The sequence below is a fragment of the Ambystoma mexicanum genome, chromosome 9 (genome assembly GCF_040938575.1).
Source record: "Ambystoma mexicanum isolate Mex_15411 chromosome 9, UKY_AmexF1_1, whole genome shotgun sequence".
In the NCBI taxonomy this organism is placed as follows: domain Eukaryota; kingdom Metazoa; phylum Chordata; class Amphibia; order Caudata; family Ambystomatidae; genus Ambystoma; species Ambystoma mexicanum.
Genome location: NC_090931.1, coordinates 127,940,549 through 127,968,204, shown reverse-complemented (window position 1 = coordinate 127,968,204; position 27,656 = coordinate 127,940,549). Strand labels below are relative to the sequence as shown.

The 27,656-nt window shown below is 51.9% G+C and overlaps 1 protein-coding gene across 1 annotated transcript in view; it reads left to right on the top strand.

The window, feature by feature from the left end:
• The window catches only part of SDHD (succinate dehydrogenase complex subunit D), a 103,099-nt gene extending 78,319 nt beyond the window's left edge, over positions 1-24,780 (top strand). Inside the window, exon 4 of the mRNA XM_069614282.1 lies at positions 23,921-24,780. Coding sequence (XP_069470383.1) covers positions 23,921-24,086 — 166 coding nt within the window. The 3' untranslated portion in view covers positions 24,087-24,780. The remainder of the gene's footprint in view (positions 1-23,920) is intronic.
• Positions 24,781-27,656: the final 2,876 nt, after the last annotated feature.

Sequence of the window (27,656 nt, the reverse complement as noted above, 5' to 3'; positions counted from 1 at the left end):
GAGCTCGAAGGCCCCATCGGAGGGGGAGCGAGGCGGTGACCCTCCCCCCAAGGAGAAGGCGGTGAGCGCACCGAAGGTGGTGAAAGCCTTGATCCACCCTGTCAAGGCCTCTATCGAGACAGTCGCGGCGGCCCTGTCTCAGCCTGTGGAGGCTACACCAGTGGAGGCGACCTCAGGGCCCAGAGTCTCCCTGCCACCGCGGAGGTAGTCCTCTTTGAAGCCCATCGACAGGACCCCCGTGAAACCTCCGGAGAAGAAAAAGGGGGGGGGGGCAGGAGGTTGTCGTGGATTTGGCCTCAACCTCTGAAGAGGAGCTGATCGAAGTCTTAAGCCACGGCATTGGCGTGGAAGAAGACCAGCCCGTCGGGAGGGACCCTGACGTAGGAGACGACGAGAACGTCGAGGGTGCCGACAAGGCTCCTGACTGCCCGTCAGAATCCCCTCAACCAGTGCCGCAAGACAACGCGGTGGCCATTTTGTTGGCTATACAGTCCTTATCGTCGGAGATAAGGATGAGATTGCCGTTACCACCAACGGAGGAACCGCTCCCGACGGGGGACCCGGAGCCAGGCCCTTCTGGGAGCCCTCCTCCTAAGAGAAGAAGGATTCATCCTCCACCTCCTTTTCAACCATCGCGCCCTGCTCAGCCCTCCTCCCCGTCCACGACCCGTGGGGATGATACGGGGATGGACACGGCCGCGACGGGTACAGACGACGAGGTTTACGACGAGGATCTTCCGTCGTCACCTCCTCCCCGGGCTTCCCCGCCCGACGAGATTGGATAGTTTCATGCCATGATCGCCAGGGCATCCGAGCTTTTCCAGCTCTGCCCGGAAGAGAAGAAGGAAGGTTTCCTTTATCAACGGCGCAAGACCAAGAAGAAGACGGTCCTCGCTGTACCTCTACTGGACGATATCTGGGATGAGGGTCTCGCCCTCCTCAAGAACCCATCCACAACACCTGCGAGAAGGGATCGGTACGAGAAGAAGTACCGGGTCCCGGACGTGGCCCCTTGTGCCTTCGGGCACAGCCGACCCCGGACTCGGTCGTCTCCGCGGCGGCCAGGAAGAAAGCAGGGGGGGGGGGCTTCGGCCTCTACGTCAACCTCACCCCCGGACGGCGAGGGAAAGAAATTGGACACGATGGGACGCAGAGTCATCTCATCGGCTGCGACGAAGATTAAGGCTGCCAACGAAAGGGAGTTGTGGTACAAAATCGCCCCCCCTGCTGGACTTCCTACCGGACGACAAGAGGGCGGAGGCCCTAGAGATCTTGCAGGAAGGAGAAGTGGCGTCGGACCACGCCATTACGATAGCGACGGACATCGCTGATACTGGGTTTCGCCAGTTGGGCAACGGCGTGTGCCTTAGATGGCGTGGATGGCTCAAGGCAACGGACTTCCGGCAGGACGTGCAGACCAGAGTTTTGGACATGCCGTTCGACAGGAGCAACCTGTTTGGGAAAACAGTGGACGATTCCCTACAAGCCATCAAGACGGACACGGACTGACCGTTGGGTGCTGGACGCCCTGGCCCAGGGTCACGCGCTCGAGTTTCTAAAGAAGTGTCCGCGCGTCCCGCCACCCAAACCTACCCCCCCGTGGCCAGGAAGGAACCTCACGTCCCTCAACTTCTCTTGGAGGTAAAGGCGATGCTCAAGAAAGGCGCCATCGAGCTCGTCCCAAAGAGGCTTCAGGGCTCCGGAGTTTACTCAAGATACTTCCTCGTGAAGAAGACAGGAGGATGGCGTCCAATCCTGGACCTAAGACGACTGAACAAATTCATCAAGGCACAGAAGTTCCGGATGGTCACCCTCCAGCACGTCATGGGTCAGCTGGAGGAGGGCGATTTCCTGTCGTTGGATTTGGAGGATGCTTACTTCCATATCCCCATCCTAAAGGGACACCGACAGTTTCTCAGATTCGTGGTCCAAGGGCGTCACTACCAGTTCAGAGCCCTTCCCTTCGGATTGAGGTCGGCACCCAGGGTGTTCACCAAGTGCCTCGCACCAGTGGCGGCGCGGCTGGGCCTGGAGGGGAGCCACGTCTACCCCTACCTGGACGACTGGCTCATCCGAGCAAAGACAAGGGAGCTCGCCGCGGAGCACACGGCGAGGACCGTCCAACTACTCACGGACCTGGGATTCTCCATAAACTATGCCAAGTCCCACCTGGTGCCCGCGCAAGACGCACTGTTTCTGGGAGCGAAACTCGACGCAGTGGCGCTTCTGGCCTCTCTGTCGGAGGAAAGGACGAGGGCCATCTTGGGCAAGGTGCAGCGGATGCTGGTTGCGGATGCGGCCAGGGTGAGGTCCATCAAATCCCTCCTCGGAATGATGTCTTCTTGCATTTATCTCATCCGCCTGTGCAGGCTTCGGATGCGCCCGTTACAGGAGTTCCTGGACGCTCGCTGGATCCAGACGACGGGCAGCTTCGAGGACAGGATCACACTCGACGAGAGCTTCCGACGAGCGATCCGGTGGTGGGGCACCCGCGCGCATCTGGCGGCGGGCATGGACTTCCAGACCCCGGGCCACCAGAAGACATTGACCACGGACGCCTCCCTGGAAGGGTGGGGAGCGCACACCAAAAATCTGCACGCGAGAGGCCTTTGGCTTCCGACGGAGAAGTCCCTCCATATCAACGTCCTGGAGCTCCGTGCAGTGTTTTGGGCCCTCGGGTCCTTTCTTCCGTCCCTCAAGGGCAAGGTGGTGAGGATCTTCACCGACAACACCACCAACATGTTCTACATCAGGAAGCAGGGCGGTACCAGATCCCCAGCCCTGTCCAAGGAGGCGCAGGATCTGTGGCATTGGGCCGTCGCCCAAGGGATGTTTCTGGTGCCGTTTCATCTGGCAGGAATAAAAAACACCATTGCCGACTCGCTCAGCAGAGAGCTGCGCTCGTGCCACGAGTGGGAACTACGACAGGATCTAGTGGACCGCCTCTTCCGACGGTGGGGCAAACCCCAGGTCGATCTGTTCGCGACGAACTCCAAGTGCCGGAGGTTCGCCGCCAGCAGCTTTCCCCAGCCGAGGAGCATGGGCGATGCTTTCTCGTTCCCCTTGGAGGGCCTGTTTCTATACGCGTTCCCTCCATTGCCGTTGCTGATCCAGCTCATCAACCAGCTCAAGAGGTCACGGTGCAGGATGATCCTCGTCGCACCTGCGTGGCCGAGGCAGATATGGTTCCCAGACCTTCTGGACTTGTCAGCGTCCCCGTCAATTAAGCTGCCAGTGGACGCGGATCTTCTCTCCAGGGAAGGAGGCGCCATCCTCCATCACGACCCGAAGTCGCTGAACTTGCAGGCCTGGCTCCTGCAGCGTTAGAGTTTGGAGGTTACGACATACCGGCCGACTGCAGAGAGGTTCTTGCAAAGGCCAGGGCGTCCTCAACTCTTAAATGCTACGGGCACAAATGGAAGAGGTTCTCTGTCTGGTGCCACGCACAGAAGATTAACCCTCTACGGATTACGGCCCCTCAAGTACTGCCGTACCTACTGACGCTGGCCAAGGCTGGACTGGCGCACGCTTCCATCAAGATTCATCTTGCTGCGATCTCCCGATACACCAGAACCACGGGACGGACGTCTTTGTGGTCTCATCGTCTGGTGAAAGAATTCATGAAGGGACTCTTCATATCGTTCCCGCTGGTGAAGGCTCCGGCCCCGGCGTGGGAGCTCAACGTGGTGCTGACCAAGCTCATGGTACCTCCGTTCGAGCCTCTGCACTCAGCTCCATTGAAGTTCTTGTCGTGGAAAACAGCGTTTCTTGTGGCCATCACCTCCGCACGACGGGTGGGAGAGATCCAGGCCCTTTCCTGCAAGCCCCCATAGTTGACTTTTCACAACACGAGGGTAGTGCTCAGGACGCACCCCTCCTTCATGCCCAAGGTGCCGTCTGACTTCCACCTCAACGAACCCTTGGTGTTGCCTGTTTTCTTCCCGTCGCCGGCTGAAAGGACTTTGCACTCGCTGGATGTGGCTAGAGCGCTGAAGTTCTACGTGGACCACACGAAGAGTTTTCGGAAGATGTCACAACTTTTTGTGAACTTTGGACCTGTCAATCAGGGGAAGGCTCTCTCAGAGGCTTCCATTTCCAGATGGCTCTCCGGCGGTATCATGTACTGTCATCGGTTGGCAAACCGACCGCTGCCCGGCCCTCCGAGAGCACATTCCACCAGAGCGATCGCAGCTACCACGGCGTTCCTATCTGGTGTGCCCCTGTTGGACATCTGCAGGGCTGCTACGTGGAGGTCGACGCACACCTTTACAAAATTCTACTGCGTCGACCAGGATTCCAGGGAGGAGTCCAGGGTCGGCCAAGCAGTGCTGCGCAACCTGTTCGCCTAAGGTGAGCCTGGTGAGAAGGTAAGAGATGCTTAATGTTGAGTTGTTGTATTGCTTAATGTTGAGCCTGTTGCCACCTCCCGTGGTTGTGCATGTGTGTACTGCTATGTATTCTTTTATTCATGAGCATGTGAATCCATGCCAGACACCATGCTCGAGAACAACAGTTACAGGTAAGTAACTTGTTCCTTATACACAACACAAGTTTTACACTGACCTATTTATAACCCCAAATAAATGTGCACTTTTCTTTCTCTGTGATGACCTTCCTTTACTTTTCCTTAGGAAATGTATCTCATCTCACTGTTTACTCCATTTTGGAGTGTAATACCATTCTTCTTAATTGGCAATTGCCTCAGGAATCCCTATCCATATACTCTACTTAAAGTTTAATGCGTATTCTTTGGTTCCCTTTGAACCCATAATCTATGTATCTTATGTCTGTAAAGAAATCCTGTTACCATATATTTACACTTAAACTATAGCCGCTCCCCCTTTATTTGCCACTTTCAATGCTCTACTTACATCCGTGGCTCAGCTCGAGTCCCTCAGCATCGACTCTTCCTCAATCGACCAGTTTGCCTTCAGTCCGCGGGGCACCTGCGTAAACCGAACAGCAATTTCTTCAAAGGGGCACCTGCAGACCGATTCTTTCCACATGTGTGCATTGCACACACCTCTCCACAGGAAGCTGTGATCTTCTGGCTAATGACGAAAGTCATTGATAGTCCAAGAATCTAGATTTGGGCCTAGGTAACTGGCCCTTGAACCATCCGCACCAATACCAAAATGTGCAGTAGCACCTTGGAGCGGATCTCATGCGCAGAATGGAATTACCATAATAAATTACCTCAAACCCAAATAACTGGACAGACTCAAAGAATATGGCAAAGTACTACTCTGTCGGCTACCTATAAAGTATGGAAATCTGGTGGCAATACGAAACACAGCTCAATCACTTCCATTGTACAAAGACTTTATACCTCAATGTGCGTCAGCTATGATGTCATCCTACATGGCAAACAGTAAAACCTACCATATATATGACACCATTGGCTGCACCCTTATCTGTTAGGCACCCCTCAAACAACCTTTAAATACGTATAATACAGATTATATGAAAACTACTGTATTGGCCTGAGCAACATTGTATAGCATGGTGCTATAGAGCCCCCTATGATTGTTTGGCATACTCTCTCAACCTTGGACATTCGGCTCGTTGGCATCTTGTAAGCAAAATGAAACCCATGTGCTGGGAACATCAGACCACTGCCCGCTTTGGTGAGTTAGCCTACCTTCTCTCATACGTTCGACCATGAACCAAGGGCCAAGGCTTCTCCTTTGTAGTTGACTTTGCTGGCTGTTCTCTTCTCTGGGACTTTTAAGGGAGTGTAGGAGCACCGCTATCCTCAGTTGAGGCTTGATGAATAGGCCTGGTTTTCGAGCTTCACCCCACGTGTCGGTAGACCACGAATGTGTCAATTTACTGCTATTTGATTCAATTATACTGGGTGTCATTACCTCTCTTGGCCTCTAGAGACTTGGTCATTCCATCTTTCATGCGCTTTCTGCCTCCTTAATTGTTAGGTACTTTGCACTTGCAAATGTTTTCGCTTCTGCTTATTCCAAGAGAAAAATGTCCTTGGTTCATAGCTTGTCCATGATGATTCCCTTTGTACATTCCAATTATTTCTTGATGTGCCATCCTCAGACTCGGCTAATCCGATATTCTTTTTTTTTCCTTGCACGAAAACCGTTTCCTCAGCATCTTTCAGCCTTGGTTTGTCTTCTGAGGTAGTTTTGACACAATCCGATGTCCATCTTTCCATCATGGCTGCTTTCCCCATGTTTGTTTTTTTTTTTAAAATATTTTTATTTTATTTTAAAATCAAACAAACACACTACAACTGTTTCAAAACATAGAAAGCATCATGTTCCAGCACATTTTCATCAAAACTCCCCAACTCCCCCCCCCCCCCCCCCCCCCCCCTTAAACTAGAGCCGATTCTCACATGTCGTTTACGGGAGCATCATTGGGTAGCACAATACTTAGGCAGTCATCATCCGGGTCCTTTGTTTCGTTGTCACCCTGGTGAGGGTTTGCCAACGAGGCCGCCAGGCCAACAAGGGCCCTACTTCCTCCTCGCCCCCCCCCCCCCCCGGTGACTGCTCCAAACCAGACTACAGATTCAGCTTCCGCCCACCTCAAGAGGTCCGTCCACCATAACTCCATCATAGGTCTGTGGGCTGCCTTCCAGCCCATGGCAATCCTACATTTGGCCAAAGCATAAGCCAGGTCCTTCATCTTGCTTGTGTTTCAAATGCCGGGGTCTAGGAAAAAGCCCAAGCATGCATGACCAGGCCGATTCCACATCCAGCACCCCCCCCCCCACCTGCCAGTTTCGTCTTGACCTCGTCCCAAAATCTATGCACCTCCGGGCAAGCCCAAAACATGTGTAGCAGTCCCGCATTCACCTCCCCACACCTGGGGCATTGCTGCGTAGTTGGTCCCCCAAACTTTGCAATCTTCCCGGGGGTTAAATAAGCCCTGTGGGTAACGTACAATTGAAGCTGTTGGAATCTCGCCTTTCGGGACACCTTTGTGTGGTACCTCTGGGCCCGTTCCCACTGCCCATCCGTCATGGGTCCTCCCACCTTCTCCTCCCAATCTTGTCTCATTTGGAGCAACTCCTTCCCTGCCCTTACTAGCCGGAGCTCATATATCCTCGATATTTCGTGCCCGCCCTCTGATACATCATACATGGTTTCCAGGGAGGCGTCTGGGTCTTCCGCTAGCACTGTCTCAGGCCATCTTTCTCTAGTCTTTTTCACAAGCCTAGTGTAGGTTATATATTGGCCACCATGTACTCCTGTCTCTTCCTGCAACCTCTGAAAGTCCACTGCCTCCCCTTCCTGCCATATGTCCCCGAGGGTGGCTAAGCCTACCTGTTCCCAGTATCTGCGGACCGATTCAAGTAGTTGAGTCACTCCCGCACAGCGCCGCCAAAGGGGCCTGCTGGGAGTACGGCTCAGAGTCCCCCCCCGCCAATCTTCCATGTCCTGTGCCAGATCTCCCAGCCCAGCCTCAGTAGCCGCCCCTTGCCCACCAGTTTGTCTCTGCACAACCACACCACTTCCATCAGAAAGTATTGGGCTGTATCTCCACGCAGGAGCCTGGCTTCTGCCGAGTCTTCAGCCGAGAGCCACCTGGCCACGTACTGCAGCTGCCCCGCCAGGTAATAGAGTTCAAAATTAGGCAGGCCTATCCCCCACTCATCCCCCCACCCCCCACCCCCGTCATATGGGTTCTGGAGCTTCCACAGAGCAACCCTATTCCTAGAGCTGCCCCACACGAAACCCTGCACACGCTATGAAGTTTTGCGAATAGGCTCCTAGGTATCAGAAACGGGACGTTTACGAAGAAGTGCAAAAGTCTAGGCAGGACCACCATCTTGAGCAAGGCCGCCCTCCCCATCATGGTCAGGGGCAATCCGGACCAAAATATCATGCTGTTCTTGATCCCCTCTATCGCCTTTTCCGTGTTGTGCTTGTGTTCTAAATGTTTGTGGTAAATGTTTATTCCCAAATACCTAAATGTCACGGGCTGCCATGGTATTGGCAGGACAGGCAGCCTCTGCACCGGGACATTCCTATATCTGCCCAAAGGGAACAGACTGGACTTTCCAGGGTTCACCGATATGCCCGAGAGGATAGCGTACCGTTCTATTACCTCTAGCACATACTAGCACATACTGTAGGTTTTCCTCTGGGTAACGCAACTAAAGGAGCATATCATCCGCATATAATGATATCAGATGCTCTCCACTGGCAGTGCTTATACCCATCTCCCCATATTGTTGTCGCAGGCATATTGCCAGCGGCTCTAATGCCAGTATATATAGCATGGGTGACCAGGGGCATCCTTGTCTGGTCCCCCTGCAAAGTTGCCAAGAATCTGAGACACTGGACCCTGTCTTGACCCTCGCCTTCGGGGTGCTATAAAACAACTGGACCCATCTGAGGTATCCAGGTCCCATTCCGTACCCCTTCAGGACCGCTTTCAGCCAGGGCCATCGTACCGAGTCGAAGGCCTTGACCGCGTCTAATGACCCTATAGCCAGCTCGCCCGTGTCTTCCTCAGTTTGGTCTATGACCTGGTGTAGCCTCCTGTGGTTATCAGTGATGTTCCTACCTGGAACATATCCCGTCTGATCTGGGTGTATCAGTTTCTTAATCACCCTCTTCAGTCTATTAGCCAGCACCGCTGTGAGTATTTTGCCGTCCTGGTTAAGCATGGACAACGGTCTGTAAGACCCGCACTCCACGGCCGGCTTGCCTGGTTTCAGGAGTGGGATGATTACAGCCTCACGGAGGGACAATGGGAGTTCTCCCTGCTCATAGGCCTCGTTGAAAGTGGCAAGCAGTGGCTGAAGCAACTCTTGCTGGTATGTTTTGTAGAACTTGCTGGGCAGCCCATCCGAACCCGGCACCTTGCAAGTGGGCAAGTTCCGAATCACCACCTCCAGCTCATCCGAGGTGACGGGTACGTCTAACTCAGTGCGTTCTAGATCATCCAAGGTGGGCAGCTCAATGTCCCCCAATGTGTCCAGTATGTCTTGACACATATCCTCCCCCCGTGTCCTCATACAAGTGTCTGTAAAACTTAAGGAATTCCTCATTTACCTCTTTCTGGGTGTTGCATATGCAACCTCTCGTCCTGAATTTCACTAATCACCGAGGGGGGGGGTCTCACTCTTATACAGCCAGGCCAGCAGTCTGCCTGGCTTGTCACCCCCCTGCGTGTATCCTCTCCGTATATTTCCTGTAGTTGAGCCTGCACAGTCTATCCCAGAGTGCGCTGCAGGACAACTGTAGCTCCTCTACTTTGGTTCTATTACCATGAGCGGTGCTCTCACAATGCGCGAGATCCTCTAGCTCCCTTTCCACCTCCTGGAGTTCCCTTTTGACCCCCCCGCCCTGTAGCCCCTTAGCTTGGGAAATAGCTACCCCACGCACCACCACCTTAAACGCTTCCCACAGTGTGCCCACAGAGCTTACGCTTCCCGTATTTATATCAAAGTACTCTTCGATGGCATCCCTCAGGCCCTCCCGAAACCCCTCGTCCTGCAGAGCTTCGGTCCTAAGTCTCCATGTAGGGATCCGCGGTCGTGGGGGCTGGTGTCGGCAGTCTACCACCAAGGGCGAGTGGTCCGATAGTACTCGGGCCTTGTATTCCGCCCCTTCTATGTCTTCACCATCTCGGCTGTTACAAACATGTAATCTAACCTTGTGTGCAAATCATGTGGCGCTGCCTAGTGTGAGTACTGTCTATCCGTGGGATGCAGCCTTCGCCACGCATCCTCTAGGCCTAGGTCTTTCAGTAAGGTACTCGGCGCTTTAGCCGCCGGTGCCGTTTTTCCTGCCCTGTCCTTGGACCTGTCCATTCTGGGATCTACGGTAAAGTTAAAGTCCCCCCCCCCCCCCCCCCCACACTACCGTACTCCCTGCCAGGGAGCCAAGTTTACCGTAGAGGGTCCTAAAGTAAGCCGCTGTATCATTATTGGGGGCGTACAAATTTATGATGTGTACTTCTCTGTTTTCCAAGAGACCCGTTACCACCACCATTCTACCCTCCGGGTCCACCGTAGAATCAAGCACCCGAAACGGCACATGGGGCGCCACCCAAGTAATAACTCCTCTAGCATACGCCGAGTACGCCGCCCCCACAGCAGTGCCCTTCCATTTCCTCCTGACCACCTCCAGCCTTTCCCTAGTGAGGTGGGTCTCTTGCAGCAGGGCTATGTCTACGCGCATCCTCTTTAAATACAACATCACTTTGTTACGTTTAAGGTAGCTGTTGAGGCCCCGTACATTCCAGGTCACAATTCTGAGATTACCCGATGCCATCCGGTCGGTCTATCTCCATCCCATCCCTTCCCATAATGCTCCCTACTTAGGGTCGTTCCCTGGCTCTTTCCCTTCTATTCACGAACAGTGCCCTCCTCCCCCTTCCCCAACTTCACACCACTGCACACAACTCCCCCACCCCCCACCCCCCCACCGCCAACCCCCAACAATAGCCCAGCTCCATCCCTGGATCTCAGGCCTACCCACGTCTGGACCCGTCTCGTGTCTGAGAACGAGGACCCTGCGGGGTGTCACCACTCTAACAGTGACCAACTAAATATACTACTATTGGGTGCAGAGGTTGCTCCCCAGGAGCTCCCAGTCGTCTATTTAGGAGAAGTGAATTCAACGGGACCCGCCGGCAGATACCGTGACCCCCCCCCCCCCCCAAGCACAATATCATACTATATTCCAGTCCCAATGTCATAACTATGGCCTCACGGGCGCCTCTGCAACGTGCTACTTATCTCCAGCCGCTTCTGTCTGGGCATCCGATTCCTGAGGTCGACCTTGCCTATCCAACCATTCCATCGCTTCAGTCGACGTCTCAAAGAAGAGGGATCTGTTCTTATGAAACACCTTTAACCTGGCGGGGTAGAGCAACATGTAGCGGTGGCCTGCTTCTCTAAGCCTCCTCTTCACCGTTCCAAAGTTCATTCGACTCCGTTGTACAAGCAGCTTATAATCCGGATACGCCGTTATATTCGCTGACCCCCTTTCTATCGTGCCTCCTTTCCGGAAAAATTCGAGAATCTTCTTGCGGTCACGATAGTTCAGGATCTTCGCGATCAACGGCCGCGGGGGGGTTCCTGGGGCCGGTCTCCTGGTCAGGGCCCTATGCACCCTTTCGACCGCGAACCCCTGGGTCAGCTCCCCACCTGTAATATCCTGCAAGAGCATAGTTTCAACGAAATCCGTGGGGTTCGATCCGTCCATTCCCTCCGGAACCCCCACTATGCGAATGTTGTTGCGCCTGGCGCGCCCCTCTTCCTGCTCTGCTCTGTCCTCCAAATTGCCCACTCGTTGCACGAGGGCATGAAGCTCCTTGGCGTGAGTATTGCACGCCTCTGTGGTCGGGGCCAACTCCTTCTCCAGTTCCCCAGTGCGCTCCGCGATCGTTCGCACGTCCTGGCGCAACAGGTTCACCTCTTCTCGGACCGCTCCGATCTTAAGGTTTAGGCCCTCTTGCAGCTCTTTCATGGCCAGGCCCAGCTTCGTCTCCCAGGCCACCTTCAAGTCGGCAATTGCCGCCAGCACCTCCTGGATAGTACCCGGTGGGTCCATCGCCGCCACCGGGGTGTCTTTGCTCTTGCCCCCTTCCGCGCCTGAGGGTGACCTAGCATAGGCCTCAATCGTGGGCTGTTTGATCCGGGGTCGCACCACCTTGGAGGACCTCCTGCTGTGTCGGTTGGGCCCGCGCGCCCAGCTGTATCTTCGGCGCTGCACAGTACCTCACGGGGTTCACTCGCCGGCCCCATCACAGCGAGGTTCTGCTGAACCCGGGTTCACTTTGCTAGCCCGCCACGATCCAGGGCCTCCTCAGTGGGGGCTCGCCCTTATGTTCTTGCCTTCAGCCAGAGGCGCATTTGCGACACGTCTATCTGGTTGGGCTCGCCCACGTTCCGACCAACTTTGTCTTCCTCGGCTCCACGGACCATTTATGGCCCTTTGTCCGCAGGCGGCCATCTTGGGTGCTGCCCTTCCATTGCACGACCACCACCTTCTTCGAAGTCTAGTTCTGTGGATATGCAGTCTCGCTAGTGGGGAGGGCACTCACCATGTGCCCCCCCACTTTCATGCGCCATTGGATGCACCGTGGGCTCGAAAGGCCGCCAAGAACCATCACTTCTTCCCAGGATCAAGATCGGATCATCGGGAGCTCCTCCAAGGAACGTCCTCTCACGTAGCCATCAAGCCACGCCCCGGCTGCTTTCCCCATGTTAGTTTCTACTGCAGCAAGCTTCTATATGTCTCATCTAGCTTGCGTTTCTGCATCTATTCATTTGCTACTCATCTTTAATGTATATGATTTGTCTCTGCATACATGTTTGTCTTGTTACTTCAGTTACATTATTCTTTAAGTATCATTTCACTGTGTCTTAGTATCTCCTCTTCATAACGTCATTTTTCTCTGGTCTCAATTTTATTTATAGCTCGTCGATGTCCAATGGTGTATGCCAACATCCTTCCACCACCTCCAGTATGAGGGTACATTTGATACGGCTCTGATTGCATAATATCTCTCATAACTTCCAAGCTGTATCGGGACAATACTTTGTGTCATGTACAGGCTCTTCCTGCTTTGCTTCCAGTATGATGGAGGTGAGAGGGTGGGCACTAGAGATGCCATCAGCTGCTTCTCTACAGACTCCTACTGGACCTCCAGAGACACGATTCAAATCCCTGAAGTTCCCTCACCAGAGTGCTAGACCGAGAGAGTGGAGAGAATCTAACCATGGATAGAGGCAAGAAGCCTTGAAGAATCCTTTGTTGGGAGCCTCGTCTGTCGACTGCTGCAAGTTCCCATCCAGTGTCCGTTTCTTTTGTCACCAGACCGAAATTCCAGGGACTGGGTCCTGTGCTGCTGTATCGTGAAGACGTGCGTCCAGAAGCTCTTCTTTGCTGAGGTATTGTGTTGGCTTGGTTAATACTTGCCTTAAGTCTTGTGTCGATTCCGTGGGCGATTCATGTGTTTGTGAGTTCGCCCATTCTGTTCGCCTAGGCCTAATGCTGGAACACATATAGGGAGCCTTCTTCGGAGTCCCGGAACCCTTTCTACTAACTCTATAGTCCATACTTTCATGTTCAACGACATATCCTTTGGAACTCTGACTTTTCTGTATCAGATCCCTATCCTGACCTGCCTACTGCTGGCTACTAGACCACTAGGGTCCCTCTTCTGCCTCTCAGATAACTCCTGCCCTAGAATAGGGAAGGACTTTAAAAGATGAGGCATGAAACTATATCAAGTGTTTGAAAAGTACATACTTGTAAATGTGTTGGTAGCTTTGATTCCTGAACACAGTAAGTTACAAAGTGTCCTGAAGTTATTACTTTTGAGTTGCTTACAGGCCCCCTTTTTTTTTTTTTTACTTTTTCACTCTTCTAAAAAGTATGAGTTGTACTGTTTATTATTCCGAAACTGAATGAGTGTAAAAGCTTACCAATAGGATTTACTCACCTTGAATAGCTGCTGATCTTCTCAAAGTGTACCATTCGGTTTTGCTTCACTTGAGCTGCTTAGTGCGCATCTAAAATAGTCTTAGAGTTGCTACTTATCCTATAGTTGCATACTGCCCCTCTGAAAGGTATATAGGTTCTTACCTTGAATTGCTGATTGCCTTTCATAAACGTCTGCTAGTCTTACTACTTAACTTAGAATTATGTCCCACACTTCTGAAAGGTTTCGTTGGTGAAATGTCTTGCTGTATTAGAAGTAATGTAATAGTTTATATACCAAAGGCTATACTGACCTTGAATAGCTGCCGCTCTTCTTAAACTGTAACATTGGGGTTATGCTTACCTTGAATTGCTTTAGTGAACTTCTAAAATAGTTTACTAGATTGTTACCTCTCCAAGAGTAGCTGACTGCCGCTCTGAAAAGTTTGAGTTATTTTACTATCCCTGAACTGTTTTCTAAAGTAAAGAACAAGTTACTTACCTGTAACTGTTGTTCTCCCGCATGGGTCTGGCATGGATTCACATGTTCATGAATATTCCCCGTCGTCAGGCCGGGAATCCTCGGTATAGAAGAAATCAGTATCAGTTTTGTTTCTGATCTGTCTTTCTCAGTAGTAACCAATCACTGGTCTCTGGGTCATACTGCCCCCAGCCAATGACTGCCCTCTCCCTAAGCCCCGCCCCTGGCAGCCATCCTCAGATTTGGTAGCACGTGAAGTGGCAGTATGACCAAGTGAAGAGCCGCAGAGGGGTAGGCGGGAGGGTTCGCATGTGAATCCATGCCAGACCCATGCTGGAGAATAACAGTTACAGGTAAGTAACTTGTTCCTTCTCCAGCATGGGGTCTGGCATGGATTCACATGCTCATGAATATAAGAATACATAGCAGTATACACATGCACAACCACGGGAGGTGGCAAAAGGCTCAATATCAAGCAATACAACAACTCAACATTAAGCAACTCTTACCTCCTCACCAGGCTCACCTTAGGCGAACAGGTTGCGCAGCACTGCCTGGCCGACTCTGGACTCCTCCCTGGAATCCCGGTCGACGCAGTAGAATCTCGTGAAGGTGTGCGTCGACCTTCACATAGCAGCCCTGCAGATGTCGAGCAGGGGCACACCAGACAGGAACGCCGTAGTAGCAGCGATCGCTCTGGTTGAATGGGCCCTCGGACGGCCTGGCAACGGTCGGTTTGCCAATCGGTGACAGTGCATGATGCAGCCGGAGAGCCATCTGGAAATGGAAGTCTAAGAGAGAGCCTTCCCTTGATTCACAGGTCCAAAGTTCACAAACAGCTGTGATGTCTTCCGAAAACTCTTCGTGCGGTCCACGTAGAACCTCAGCGTTCTAGCTACATCCAGCGAGTGCAAAGTCCTCTCAGCCAGCGACGGGAAGAAAACTGGCAACACCAAGGGCTTGTTGAGGTGGAAGTCCAACGGCACCTTGGGCATGAAGGAGGGGTGCGTCCTTAGCACCACCCTTGTGTCGTGAAAAGTCAAGTATGGAGGCTTGCAAGACAGGGCCTGGATCTCTCCCACTCGTAATGCAGAGGTGATGGCCACGCGGAATGCTGTCTTCCACGACAGAAACTTCAACGGCACTGAATGCATAGGCTCGAATGGGGCCCCCATGAGCCTGGTCAGCACCACGTTGAGCTCCCACGCCGGGGCAGGGGCCTTCACCGGCGGGAATGATCGGAACAGTCCTTTCATAAATTCCTTCACCAGACGATGAGACCACAAGGATGCCCGTCCTGTAGTACTGGTGTAACGTGAGACGGCAGCCAGATGTACCTTGATGGAAGCGTGAGATAGGCCAGCCTTGGTCAAAGACAGTAGGTACGGCAATACTTGAGGGGCCGTAATCCGCAGAGGGTTAATCTTCTGTGCACGGCACCAGACAGAGAACCTCTTCCATTTATGTCCGTAGCACTTGAGAGCTGAGGATGCCCTGGCCTTTGCAAGAACCTCTCTGCAGTCGGCCGGGATGTCCTATCCTCCAAACTCTAGTGCTGCAGGAGCCAGGCCTGCAAGTTCAGCAACTCTGGTTCGTGATGAGGAATGGCGCCTCTTTCTCTGGAGGGAAGATCCGCGTCCGTCGGCAGCTTGACTGGTGTTGACGCTGACCAGATCTGCCTCGGCCACACCGGTGCGACGAGGATCATCCCTTGGGCGACGGCTCAATGCCACAGATCCTGGGCTTCCTTGGATAGGGCAGGGGATCTGGTTCCGCCCTGCTTCCGAATGTAAAACATCGTGGTGGTGTTGTCGGTGAACATCCTCACCACCTTGCCCTTGAGGGACGGAAGGAAGGACCTGAAGGCCCAGAACACTGCGCGGAGCTCCAAGATGTTGATGTGGAAAGTCTTCTCCTCCGGGAGCCAAAGGCCTCTCGCTTGTAGACCCCCGGTGTGCGCTCCCCAACCTTCCAGGGAGGCATCCGTCGTCACTGTCACCTGGTGGGCCGGGGCTAGGAAACCTGTTCCCGCTGTCAGATGAGCGCGGACATCCCACCATCGTATCGCTTGACGGAATGCTTCGTCGTGCGGGATACTGTCCTCGAAGCTCCCCGTCGTCTGGATCCAGTGGGCGTCGAGGAATTCTTGCAAGGGCCGAATCCGAAGTCTGCAGTGGGGCACCAGATAAATGCAGGAGGACATCATTCCGAGGAGGGACTTGATAGACCTCACTCTGGCCACGTCCGTGGCCAGCAGACGTTGCACCTTTCCTAGGATGGTCCTTATCCTTTCCTCCGACGGTGGGGCCCGCCGCGCCACTGTTTCGAGCTGTGCTCCCAGAAACAGGGCGACTTGCGACGGGACCAGGTGGGATTTTGGAAAGTTGATGGAGAACCCCAGGTCCGTAAGCAGCTGGACGGTCTTCGCAGTGTGTTCCACGACGAGCTCCCTTGTTCTTGCCCGTATGAGCCAGTCGTCCAGGTAGGGGTAAACGTGGATCCCCTGCAGGCGCAGCCGCGCCGCCACTGGTGCTAGGCACTTGGTGAACACCCTGGGTGCCGATTTTAATCCGACGGGAGGGCCTTGAACTGGTAGTGCCGCCCTTTGACCACGAACCTGAGGAACTTTCGGTGTCTCTTTAGAATAGGTATGTGGAAGTAAGCATCCTCCAAGTCCAACGACGACAGGAAATCGCCCTCCTCCAGCTGTCCCAGCCCGTGCTGGAGGGTGACCATCCGGAACTTCTGTGCCTTGATGTATTTGTTTAGTCGTCGCAGGTCCAGGATGCAACGCCATCCTCCTGTCTTCTTCTTCACGAGGGAGTATCTTGAGTAAACTCCGGAGCCCCGAAGCCTCTTCGGGACGAGCTCGATGGCACCTTTCCTGAGCATCGCCCTTACTTCCAACAGCAGTTGAGGGACGTGATTTTCCTTCCTGGCCACGGGAGGAATGCGAGAGCACCTCTTCTGGAACTCGAGGGCGTGCCCCAGGGCCAGGGCGTCCAGCACCCAACGGTCGGTGGAGATGGACTCCCACACTCTGACTAACTTCGTCAGCCGTCCTCCCACCGGGGTGCTTCAGCAGGGGCCCGACCCGACGGTCAGTTCAATCTTGCTTGGAGGCCGCTTTGCCTCCTTGACCACCATGGCGATGACGGCGGGATCCACCTGACTTGCCGCGTCCCCTGTAGGCCTCCTGCGATGAAGACCTTGCCGCTTGACGGTACGTAGAGGAGCTGCTGCCGGCTCCCTTGGAGGCCTCCGGAGCTCTGAAAGGACGGCCGTCGCTGTTGCAGCACACCCAGTGCACGGGCCGTCTCCGTGTCCGTCTTGATCGCCTGAAGGGATTCATCAACCGCCTTGCCAAAAAGGTTGTTCCCATCGAAAGGCATGTCCAAAACCTTGGTCTGAACGTCCTGGCGGAAATCCGTCGCCTTGAGCCATCCTCGTCATCTCATGCAAACGCTGTTGCCCAACTGACGGAAACCGGTGTTGGCGATGTCCGTAGCCACCGTAATGGCGTGGTCCGAGGCAATCTCACCTTCCTGCAAGATTTCCAGGGCCTCAGCACTCTTGGCATCCGGAAGGAAGTCCAACAGAGGGGCGATCTTGAACCACAACTACCTGTCGTAGCGGGCTACGATGGCCAGGGCGTTGGCTGCCTTGATGGTCGTCGCTGCAGATGAGATGACCAGTCATCCCATCGCATCCAGCTTCCTACCCTAGCCGTCCGGAGGGGAGGTTGAAGTCGAGGCCGATGCCCCCCCCCCCTGCTTTCTTCTTGGCTGCCGCCGAAACGACCGAGTCCAGGGTAGGTTGCGCCCTAAGGCACAAGGGGGGCAGCATCTGGGACCCGGTACTTCTCGTACCGGTCCCTCTTCGCCGGAGCCGTGGCAGGGTTCTTGAGGAGGGCGAGCCCCTCATCCCAGATGTCATCAAGAAGCAGTACGGCGAGGACCGTCTTCCTTTTTGCCTCGCGCCGTTGGTAAAGGAACCCCTCCTTCTTTTCCTTTGCCTCCGTCGTCATCCGTAACCCGTCGTAGTCGTGTCCATGCCTGTATCATCCCCTTGGTAGTGGACCGGGAGGAAGGCAGAGAAGGCCGCAGAGGCGGGAGAGGAGGCCTAGTTTGCGTCCTCCTCCTCTTAAGTGGTGGGCTCTCCGAAGGTCCTGGCTCCGGTTCCTCCGTCGGGTCTGGCTCAGGCACCTCCGTCGGGGGTAGGGGCAACCTAGTCCCTATCTCCGAGCATAAGGACTGGATGGCTGACAAAATGGCCGGTGAGGTGTCCTGCGGCGCCGGAAACGACAGGAGCGAGGGCTCTTGAAGAGCCTTGTCGGGATCCCTCCCGATGGGCTGGGCCTCCTCCACAACTTGGATGAGCTCCTCTTCAGAGGTCGTGTCCGTATCCACGACGGCCACCAACCCCTCCCCCACCCTTTCCAACAAGGACTTTGTGGGGGTCTTCTCGATGGGCCTGAAAGACAACTCCCTCCACGGTGGCAGGGAGACTCTGGTACCTGAGGGCGCCTCCACTGGTGTAGCCTCCACAGGCTGAGCCAGGGCCGCGGCGACATCCTCAATCGAGGTCTTAGCAGGGTGAATGAAGGCCAACGTCACCTTCTGTACGCCTGGGGCCTTCACCTTGGGGGGGTAGGGTCCAAGCCTTGCTCCCCCTCTGCCGGAATCTTCGAGATCGGCCGGGGCCTCTCCAGAAGCTTTGCCGGGTTCTCGGACTTCCTCTTACCCGAGTCAGAGCTTTTGCTCGTGGTCGATGGCGCCGGGGAGGATGCGCCCTGCCTGGCAGCCAAAGAGCCCGACCGTTCGGCGCTCCCGGTGTCCGCGGACCTTAGCCTTTTGTTGGGCCCCCGTCCCCGGAGAACCCTCACAGGACTTAGAAGACCGCTCGGACTTCTTTTTCTTCTTCTCGCCTGGCGGGCTCTTACCTTCCAGCCAGTTGGCGAGACGGAGGTGGCGATCCTTCATGGTCCGCTCCGACATGTTCCCACAAAACGCGCAGTCCTTTTCCTTGTGCGTCTTGTCCTCATGGAGACAGTAGAGGCATAACGAATGCTCGTCCTCCTTGAAAACGTTCTGAAGCTGGCATCCAGGGCAGGTCCTGAACAGCTTCCCGGGCGTCAAGCTCCCTTTGTCCTGGGCCATGTCCGGGGTAGGCCTCGAACTTCTGGAATCCTCCAAAAGCGTAACTCGATGAAATCTTCACCCTTGAGGCGCGTAGAAACTCTGAAACGGATCCACGTTGATCGGAAGTAAAAACTGTGGAGCTTGAGGCTCTATTTAACCGAGAAAATTAGAAAATCTCCGGAAAAAAGCGCGAAAACGCAGCAAAAGCTCGAGCTAAGCACGAGGACTCCCAACACTTGAACGTGCGGTAAAAATCTGAGGATGGCTGCCAGGGGAGGGGCTTAGGGAGAGGGCAGTCATTGGCTGGGGGCAGTATGACCCAGAGACCAGTGATTGGTTACTACTGAGAAAGACAGATCAGAAACGAAACTGATACTGATTTTTTTTATTTTATTTTTTTCTATACCGAGGATTCCCGGCCTGACAGGGAATATTCATGAGCATGTGAATCCATGCAGAACAGTGGTGGTGTAACTGTATCCATTCCTAACAGAAGAAAGTTACATATACATATATGCTTGTAGCAGTGTTGGTCTAACTAAGTGATACTTGAAACTGAATATTCCCTGACTTCGCCCTACCTTATCCTATCCCCTTACCCCACCCCATCTATGTTTTAAAATGTACCCACTTACCCAACCAAATACGAAGAAAAGGTTTTTTTTGAAGATTTCTCTGTAGGTGAAATTGGATTCAGTGAAATTTAGGTATCCTGTAAATTGGGACCAATGGGGTCTGCTGCCCTGGAATTACTTTCTGTATTCTAAAAGTAGAACTAATCTGGTTTTACTTCCCAAGAATAGCCTATTGCCATACTGAATGTGTGTTTATAGGTTTAACTCAACTTGTCTTGCTGAATGCTCTTTTAAATAAGGTTCTACTTTGTGTGTATACCATAATTGAGTTGGTTTTTATGATTAGGTTTAGAACTAATTTAACACTAAAGCTATGTGTATTTAAAATAAACCATTATTTTTACAATACATAACATATCGGTTTTTCTGTGGCCCATATGTATGCTACAGTTTCTCTGTGCTTACCTACAGCCCTCTCTCTCTCCTAAGATAAGCCTGGCTGCTCTGTCTACGCTATCCACACATCTTGGGTGGTACAGCCTTATACTAAGAGTTGGAGATTCTGTATTGCCTCAGGTATAGTTTTCTGAAGTTCTTGTAGCACTTTAGAAAAACTGTCTTAACAGGTACATTCACAAAAAATATGTATTTTTAAAGTGTCTTTTTGGTTTGGCTGACTTTAAACAAACATGAAGAGGACTCTAAAAAAATACCCTTTGTTTAGTTTGTGACTGATTCACAGAGGTTAGGGCTTCAACACTTATTTTACATCATACCCAAGTTACACCTGTGTTGGGTCCTAAATCCTATGTAGACATGGCTGTTACAGAAAATTATCTTAACACTGACTTGTTCGAAAGAACGTATGCAGGTTTTAGGGAATTGGAACAAAGTGAAAACATTTCTTCATCGCAATGAATGAGTACAATACACATATTTGGATTACAAAACGTATATTTGAATTATTAACCACTAACCGCCCTTTATGCAAAAATGTCCTCCAGTTTAAAACTTTTTTCAAAAAATGCTGCCGATTAGGCAGTACAATCCTATACTGACTGCTGGGCTTCTTGCACCTACATCATTTAAGTGTAAGTTGTGAAGTTTGTGAATACCGCTGCAAGATAAACCTACCCATTATGCCTAGAAAGACTCATATCATGCTCATCCTTATTTTTGTTATTAAAACTGGTCATTTGGAATTATTCAGCTTTAACATATTTGTTCCAATCTCTCTCCTAGCCATTCCCTTACTGTGTCTACAATCTATCGGCCACCTGGTCAGATCTCCTCCTTCCTGTGAGTGGGTGGACCTCTCCTCTTCCCTCTTGGTCTCAACCACTCAACTCCTCCTTCTTGGAGACTTCAACATCCACCTGGATTCTTCCTGTCCTTCCACTGGACTCTCTCGTGACCTCTGCGACTCTCTATTCTCTCTGCTGGCCCGACTCACTCCACAGGGCACACTCTGTATGTTCTGATCTCTTCGGACCTTCCCCTTTCGATCCCTCTCACCATTCCTCTCTCCTGGAGTGATCACTTTCTCCTTTCCTCTCATCTCATCCTCTATCCCTCAGGCCAAGCCAACTCCAGCACTGCCACCTACCTTCTCGGTTATCCGACCCATGAAGCGTGTCAGTGGAGGCTTTCGCTGCCACTTTCTCATCCCCTCCTCCCCCTTTGGCTGACTCTCACCCTGACACAGCACTTTCCCTGCTCCACTCTATTTCTGATACTCTTGTGTTCTGACCCGTCATGAGGAACCTCTTGAAGCCCAAAGCCAAATGCAACTCTTGGGACGACTCGGACCTCATCACCCTTAAACGCAAGTGCAGGGTGGCTGAGAGGAAATGGTGTGCTTCCGGTACATACTGCTCCAAAGGCAATACCGGCTCTCCGTCTGCACCAAGAAGAGAGCCCACATCCAAGCCCGCGTCTCTGCGGCATCTAACAACTTGGCTAAACTCTTTAAAATCTGCAAGGAGCTGGCCAATCCTGCTGCAGTCTCTACATCTCCTGTCCCCTCCCAGGCCCTCTGCATGGCCCTGGCTTCTCATTTCATCTTTAAAACTCAAGCTATCCTGTCCTCTCTCTTCCTCTACCCCTCCTTCCTCTACTTCCTGCTCTTCTTCTGGCCCTTCAGCCACCCCTCCTCCTCTGCCTTTCCCCGGTTCTCCTCCGATGAGGTTTCTAGACACAAGTCTGATCTATGAAAGTTTCATCAAAACGGGTCCACCTCTGTTCCTCCAAAACCATCAAGGATTACATTGACACACTGGATCCTGCTTTGGCTGACTTCTGCAACCACTCCTTCGCCACTGGAGTCTTCCCCCTCCCCCTGAAGCACTCCCTTGTGCACCCTCTTCTTAAGAATCCTCTGCCGACCCTTCTTGCCCAGCTAACTATCGTCCAATCTCCATCGCTCTTCTTGCCCAGCTAACTATCGTCCAATCTCCATCGCTCCTTTCCTGGGCAAACTCCTGTAAAAGTTGGCCATCTCCCAGCTTAATCTCCACACAATCTATTGGCTGTCTTCATGACAATCATTTTGGCTTCAGAGCTGCCAGAAGCACGGAAACTGCTCTCCTGAATATCTGCAAAGACCTGCTCTCCAACCTGGATTCCACCACCCCCCCCCGTGACCTCATCTTACTTGATCTCTCTTCTGCCTTTGACACGGTCAACCATGCCATCCTGCTCAACCGTCTCCGTGATAACCTGGGTATCGCCGACCAGGCCCTTGCTTGGGTGACCTCCTTCCTCACAATCGACCCTCCCAGGTCCAACTTGGGTCCTTCCTCTCCTCTATCTCTATTTGTGGTGTTCCCTAGGGGGTATAACCTCTCTCCCTGGCTGTTCAACCAATACCCGTCACTTTTTGCCCACTGCATTGCTGCTCTCTGCCCCAACTTTCAGTGCTATGCGGATGACGCTCAACTAATTTTCAGGCTCCCTTCTGCCACCTCTTCCCTTTCTCTCATCTCTGACTGTCTATCGGCCATCCAGGAGTGGTGTGACGCCAATGATCTCTGCCTTAATGGCAGTAAGACCGGGATTCTCCTCATCTGCACACCTTCTCCCTCCTTTCCTGTCAATCTCTGGCCGGCCTCTCTTGGCCCTCTTCCTGCTCCCACCTGTGAGGCTAAAAACCTCAGGGTAATCTTTCGACTCGACCCTTTCCTTCTCTCCTCATATCTCTGACATCTCCAAGAAGTCACACTACCAGCTGCACCTCCTCAGAGGTACTCTTCCTTTCCTCTCCTTCCCCCAGAAGCTCACTGTCTCCTGAGCTCTGGTTCTCTCTAGGTTGGACTACTGCACCAACCTCTTTCTAAATATGCCTGCCTCTACTCTCCGCCCTCTGCAACTCATCCAAAACAGGATTGCAAGACTTGTCCTTGGCCTCAAGCCAAGAGATCGTATCTCTCCAGGACTGAAATCTCTGCACTAGATCCCAGTGGCGGCGAAGATTAAGTTCAAAACCCTCTGCATCATCCACAAGGTTGCCTGGGACCTCTATACCTTCTACTGTCTTCCTAGATATGTTCCTTCTCGAGCTCTTCGCTCCTCCGCCTCCAACTCCCTCTGGGTTAGTCGCTTCTCCAAGCAGCAAGTTGGTGGTAGATCTTTCTTCTGCTGGTGCCTCCCTCTGGAACAGCCTCCCTGCCTCACTAAAACTTGCTTCTGCTATCTCTTCTCCTCTCCCCTGCTGATCTCCTGGCTGAATCCGAAACTGCACTTCTCGGGGCACCAGGTCCCCTCCCCTCCAGTTGCACCCTTGCACACTGGGACTGTTCTGTATCCCTACAGCCCCTACTAGCACTTGACACCTGATGTCTGCACTTACCCCCGCACTTGCCACCGGCTGGCCGCCCTTCTATCTGTTACTTTCTTATTTATTTTACTGTTATCCTATATACTGCACTGCCCCTCCCTCCTCAACCCCCCCCCAGCATTTGCGCAATCTCATTGCACCTGGCCTAGTAGGATCGCTATCTGTCTTCCCTCTGTTCCCCGCCCTTGCCTCGTTGCACCTTCAAACACTTGTGTACAGGCGCGTTACAAATGCCATATCATAATGACGTTGATCCGTAATGGGGCAGGCTCCACATGGCAATCTCCATCCATTACTTCAACACCTCAGCTCTCCGAGATTGTGGAGATTATACACTGTTAACATACACATTCTAATGTGCACAGATCCCTAAAGCTTCGAACGTGAAAGCAATGTCCGGCAGCAGGGATTTCATAGTCTTAAATATGTTGTTTTTATTTTTCCTTGTCATTAAATATTCTGTTTGTTTTTTTTAGGGGTCTCGGACAGGTCATGACGGATTATGTCCATGGGGAAACCAAGATTAAACTCGCCAATGCCAGTCTTTTTGCAGTTTCAGCCGTAACGTTTGCTGGCCTCTGCTACTTCAACTATCACGACGTGGGCATCAGCAAGGCTGTGGCCATGCTCTGGAGCATCTGATGCAGAGGGCAGAAGAAGACTCGGCTTTTAAATGTAATCTCTCGAGAATTCGATGTGCAGTGAATCTAAATGGACAAATGGCCACCAAAAATGATAGCTTTTGGCTTCTGCGTTCTGAAGGAGTAAACGAACGAACCTGCTCTTATCGTGGCTCTTTTGATAACCAATGGTATTGTTAATACATAGCAGCTCGTTACATCTCTGCATGAGCTAATTGTGCAAAAATGAGACCATAGCTTGAGGATGGTACAGGGAATCTATAAAGTTACTCGAGGGAATTAGTGAGTATGTGCGAGTTGCCTTTTGATCTGAGGCTGAGGGAAAGGAAGCGCACGCCACGCTTCATGATGCGGAGCCTGCATTTCACTTGGATGAATCGAGAATTTGTTGACGCCAAATGTAGTTCCCACTCATCCTCTTACTTGTCTTTAAGTGCAGCCGCTAGGGATTTCCCACCCATCTGCTTCCTTTCTTTTATTCAACTTGTAATTACAAGAGTGTCTTCCTTCCAGGTACCTTGGCGGATACTTATTTATTAAGTCGAGGGAATGTTGAAAAATCAAAACATGATTGCTCTATGTGGATTCGCACACCCATCTCATTGAATGCTTTTGGCAAATTCTGTGTGAAGCGCTTGCGCATAAAGGGAAAGCATTGTGTTCAATTACAAAAATAAAGTGTTTGTACAAGTTCAGACTGCTTTTGTGTGTCTTTGTACAAGAAGCTAACTTCTAAATCGGAACTTAATGCAAGGGCGGAAAGTGGCGTTTGATGGGATCTTATAGACTCAGCAAAGTTCAATAACACAGATTCCTTTATCGGATCACATCATTCTGGCTCGGGATCTAATTGGCGTCCAGATATTAGAAGCATTCAAAATCGCTTTGAGTCCAGTATGGAATAGTTGTATTTTTGTTGAGCTGCAGGCTAATTGTCGTTCTGTTCACTTGCGTTGGTTGTCCAAGTTAGCCCAACATCTGGTAGTCTGTCCCCAGGATAAGTAATTTGGTCAACCGTGTGTAACGGCACATGGGTGGAACATGTTGGAGGCCAGGCAGTGGGCTTATTATACAAAAGGGAAACGAAGGAACAACCCCTAGTAGGGATAAAATAGTGCCTGGAAGAATGCTTCTGGTTGCAGTCTAGGTTCAGTCTCACCTACTTGTGGCTTTCTGAGGGGTTTTCAAAGCAGAAGGTAGAGGGACATTCTCCCCAGAATGCTCCTTTTAGATTTTACCGGTAAAGGAATATTTTCTCAGCTCGTGTTAGCAGGAGCCAGGATACTCCTGTCACGGTCACCCTTTAGGACACCCTCTGAGGTCTTGCCTCTTCCCTTGCCAGGAATTTGTCTTTGTCGCTCTGTACTGGCCAGCTGTCGACCCCGTCCTGGTCTCGTCCTTTCTGCTGGAGCCTGCTTCCAATATCTAGCTACAAGGGAGGCCTGGCCCTACTTTCTTCTGACAGCCCCACCGAACCCATGAGGCTTCTTCTCCCTCCTACATCTCCAGCTTTTGTACCACCACATTCCCTCTCCAGCTGTCTTTCCAACACACCTCGTGTCGCGCACCTCTGCTATCGCTCCATTTCCCCCTCCTTCTCTTGCAACCAGTCTCTTCTCAACCATCTCTGTATCACCTCTTATTGCTCCTCCACTCATCTCCATCCAATTTCACTTCCAAACTCCCACATCCTCTGACTCAAGTGAAGCCCTTTTGTGTGGCATGAGACACTCTCCCAGGTTTGTGTTTGTTGCAATGCACCCAGGGTTGTAACCTTGGCACAGCAGCTGATGGGCCCTGACCCCATGAAGGCTAGGACGACCACCTTGGATCTTGTTTCTCTTCTGGGTCTCTCACCTGGGTTATGGTTCATGCAAAATTGACATCCTGGTCAGTCTAGTTCAGTGCGAGTCGGTTTCTGTCTTTGGCTGTGAACTCTTTGACTCGTGTGTTTACAAACTGCGATCAAACTGGAGTTGTACAAGTCCCCTGCGAGCAGCTAGGCCGGTCAAAAAACGCCCTTTGGAATTTCCTAGCACCTGAATGCTGCGGTAGATTTAGCCCGGACCCGACTTGCAACAGATGGCATGTTCTCTTAGTGACCACTCCCACGAAAGACGCCTGAGGATATACAATAGTTTGACTCCTAAAATCACCCCGGATTGGTAGGTCGCCAGGTTCTGGGAAACAAAACTGATTTAACTGGATGGTTTTTTCTTACAGGGTCCACCAGGGCTGTTGTGGCTGTTCGCTACCAAGTGACGGGACATGGGAGGGTGTCCAGGGATCCTTCCCATGCTGCCCTTGGGTCTATCATCCACTGGCCTGGTACCTGGCCTCCCTTTTTACACACTTGGTGGTCACCAGGAGCAGGGGACTTCGTCAGACAGGGCATTGCAATTCCTTTCATTGGTAACTTCTCGCCACTTTTTACATAATGCTGGGCCTTCATGTAAGTTCATCCCCATTCACAGATGACTGGTATCATTTTCCTTATTAGCTTTTCGAGGAGAAGCAAGTCCACCCAGATGGCCATCTCGTGGCTGCTGTAGTCAAATAGAACGCACTCCAAAATTTCACATGCATTGCTAGTACCTATAGCCAGGGCACGCAGTTGGGTTGAAAGAGTATTAAAATTGTCAAAGGATGGGAAGTTACCAGGCTATCCAGGCCTTTCTAGGGGCATGTATTAACTACAGTACTCCCAGAAAGTAAGACTTTGGTGAAAAGTAGGTTTTTTAAAAAAAAAGTATGCAGGCTGCCGTAGCCTGTTTCTCACATTTAAAAAATGGGAAGGCTTTCTCCATCACCTATTGGTAGCCTAGAAGTGCCTACAAGCGCTTTGCTTTCTGTGGATTCTACCGAACGAGTACTCTGCAGACTCCTCTCCAAAGCACTCTTTCCTTGTCTGGTCCTATTCTCTGTTCTTATGGGACTGGCTGTCATCTTGATGGCTCCCAAGGAGATTTTTTAATATCTTGTCTCTTTTCCGCCTGGGAAAGAAAGCTTCTGCAGAAGCGTTCTACATTCTTACTCCTGCATCTCGTAATCCTTTTGAATATCATGTTGTTATAATCACCATCCTTTTTCAAACATCCTTGGACATATGATCTAGTTTCTGACTCTAGAACTTGGCCACTGGAGTGCCCACATTTGCCTACTTAATTCCATGATGGCATCTGCAAAAAACGACAGTCTCCCCAAGTACGTCAGTTCCCCTTTTACAAATATATTTTGGGGTGCACAGAAACTGTGAGTCTGGTGCCTACACGTGAAGCAGGAACCTTTTCCACAAATTGGTCTTTGGGGACGTGGCAAAGGAATGTGAGCAGTGCTCCAGATAAGATTTTGAAGTGGGAGTGTTTTACTCCCCATTTTTAAAGTTGGGTAAAAGTCCTATTCCTAATGTGAGTTGTTTCGTAAGCAAGTACACATTTTAATTGTAAAACAAACAAATGCTTTTGCAGTAAATATTTCTTTGCATTCATGGACATTAAAATATACATCCTTACCTCTGGATTAGGGCGTAATAAGTTTTTGTTTTTCTTCCTACGGTACTGTTTTTTACTGG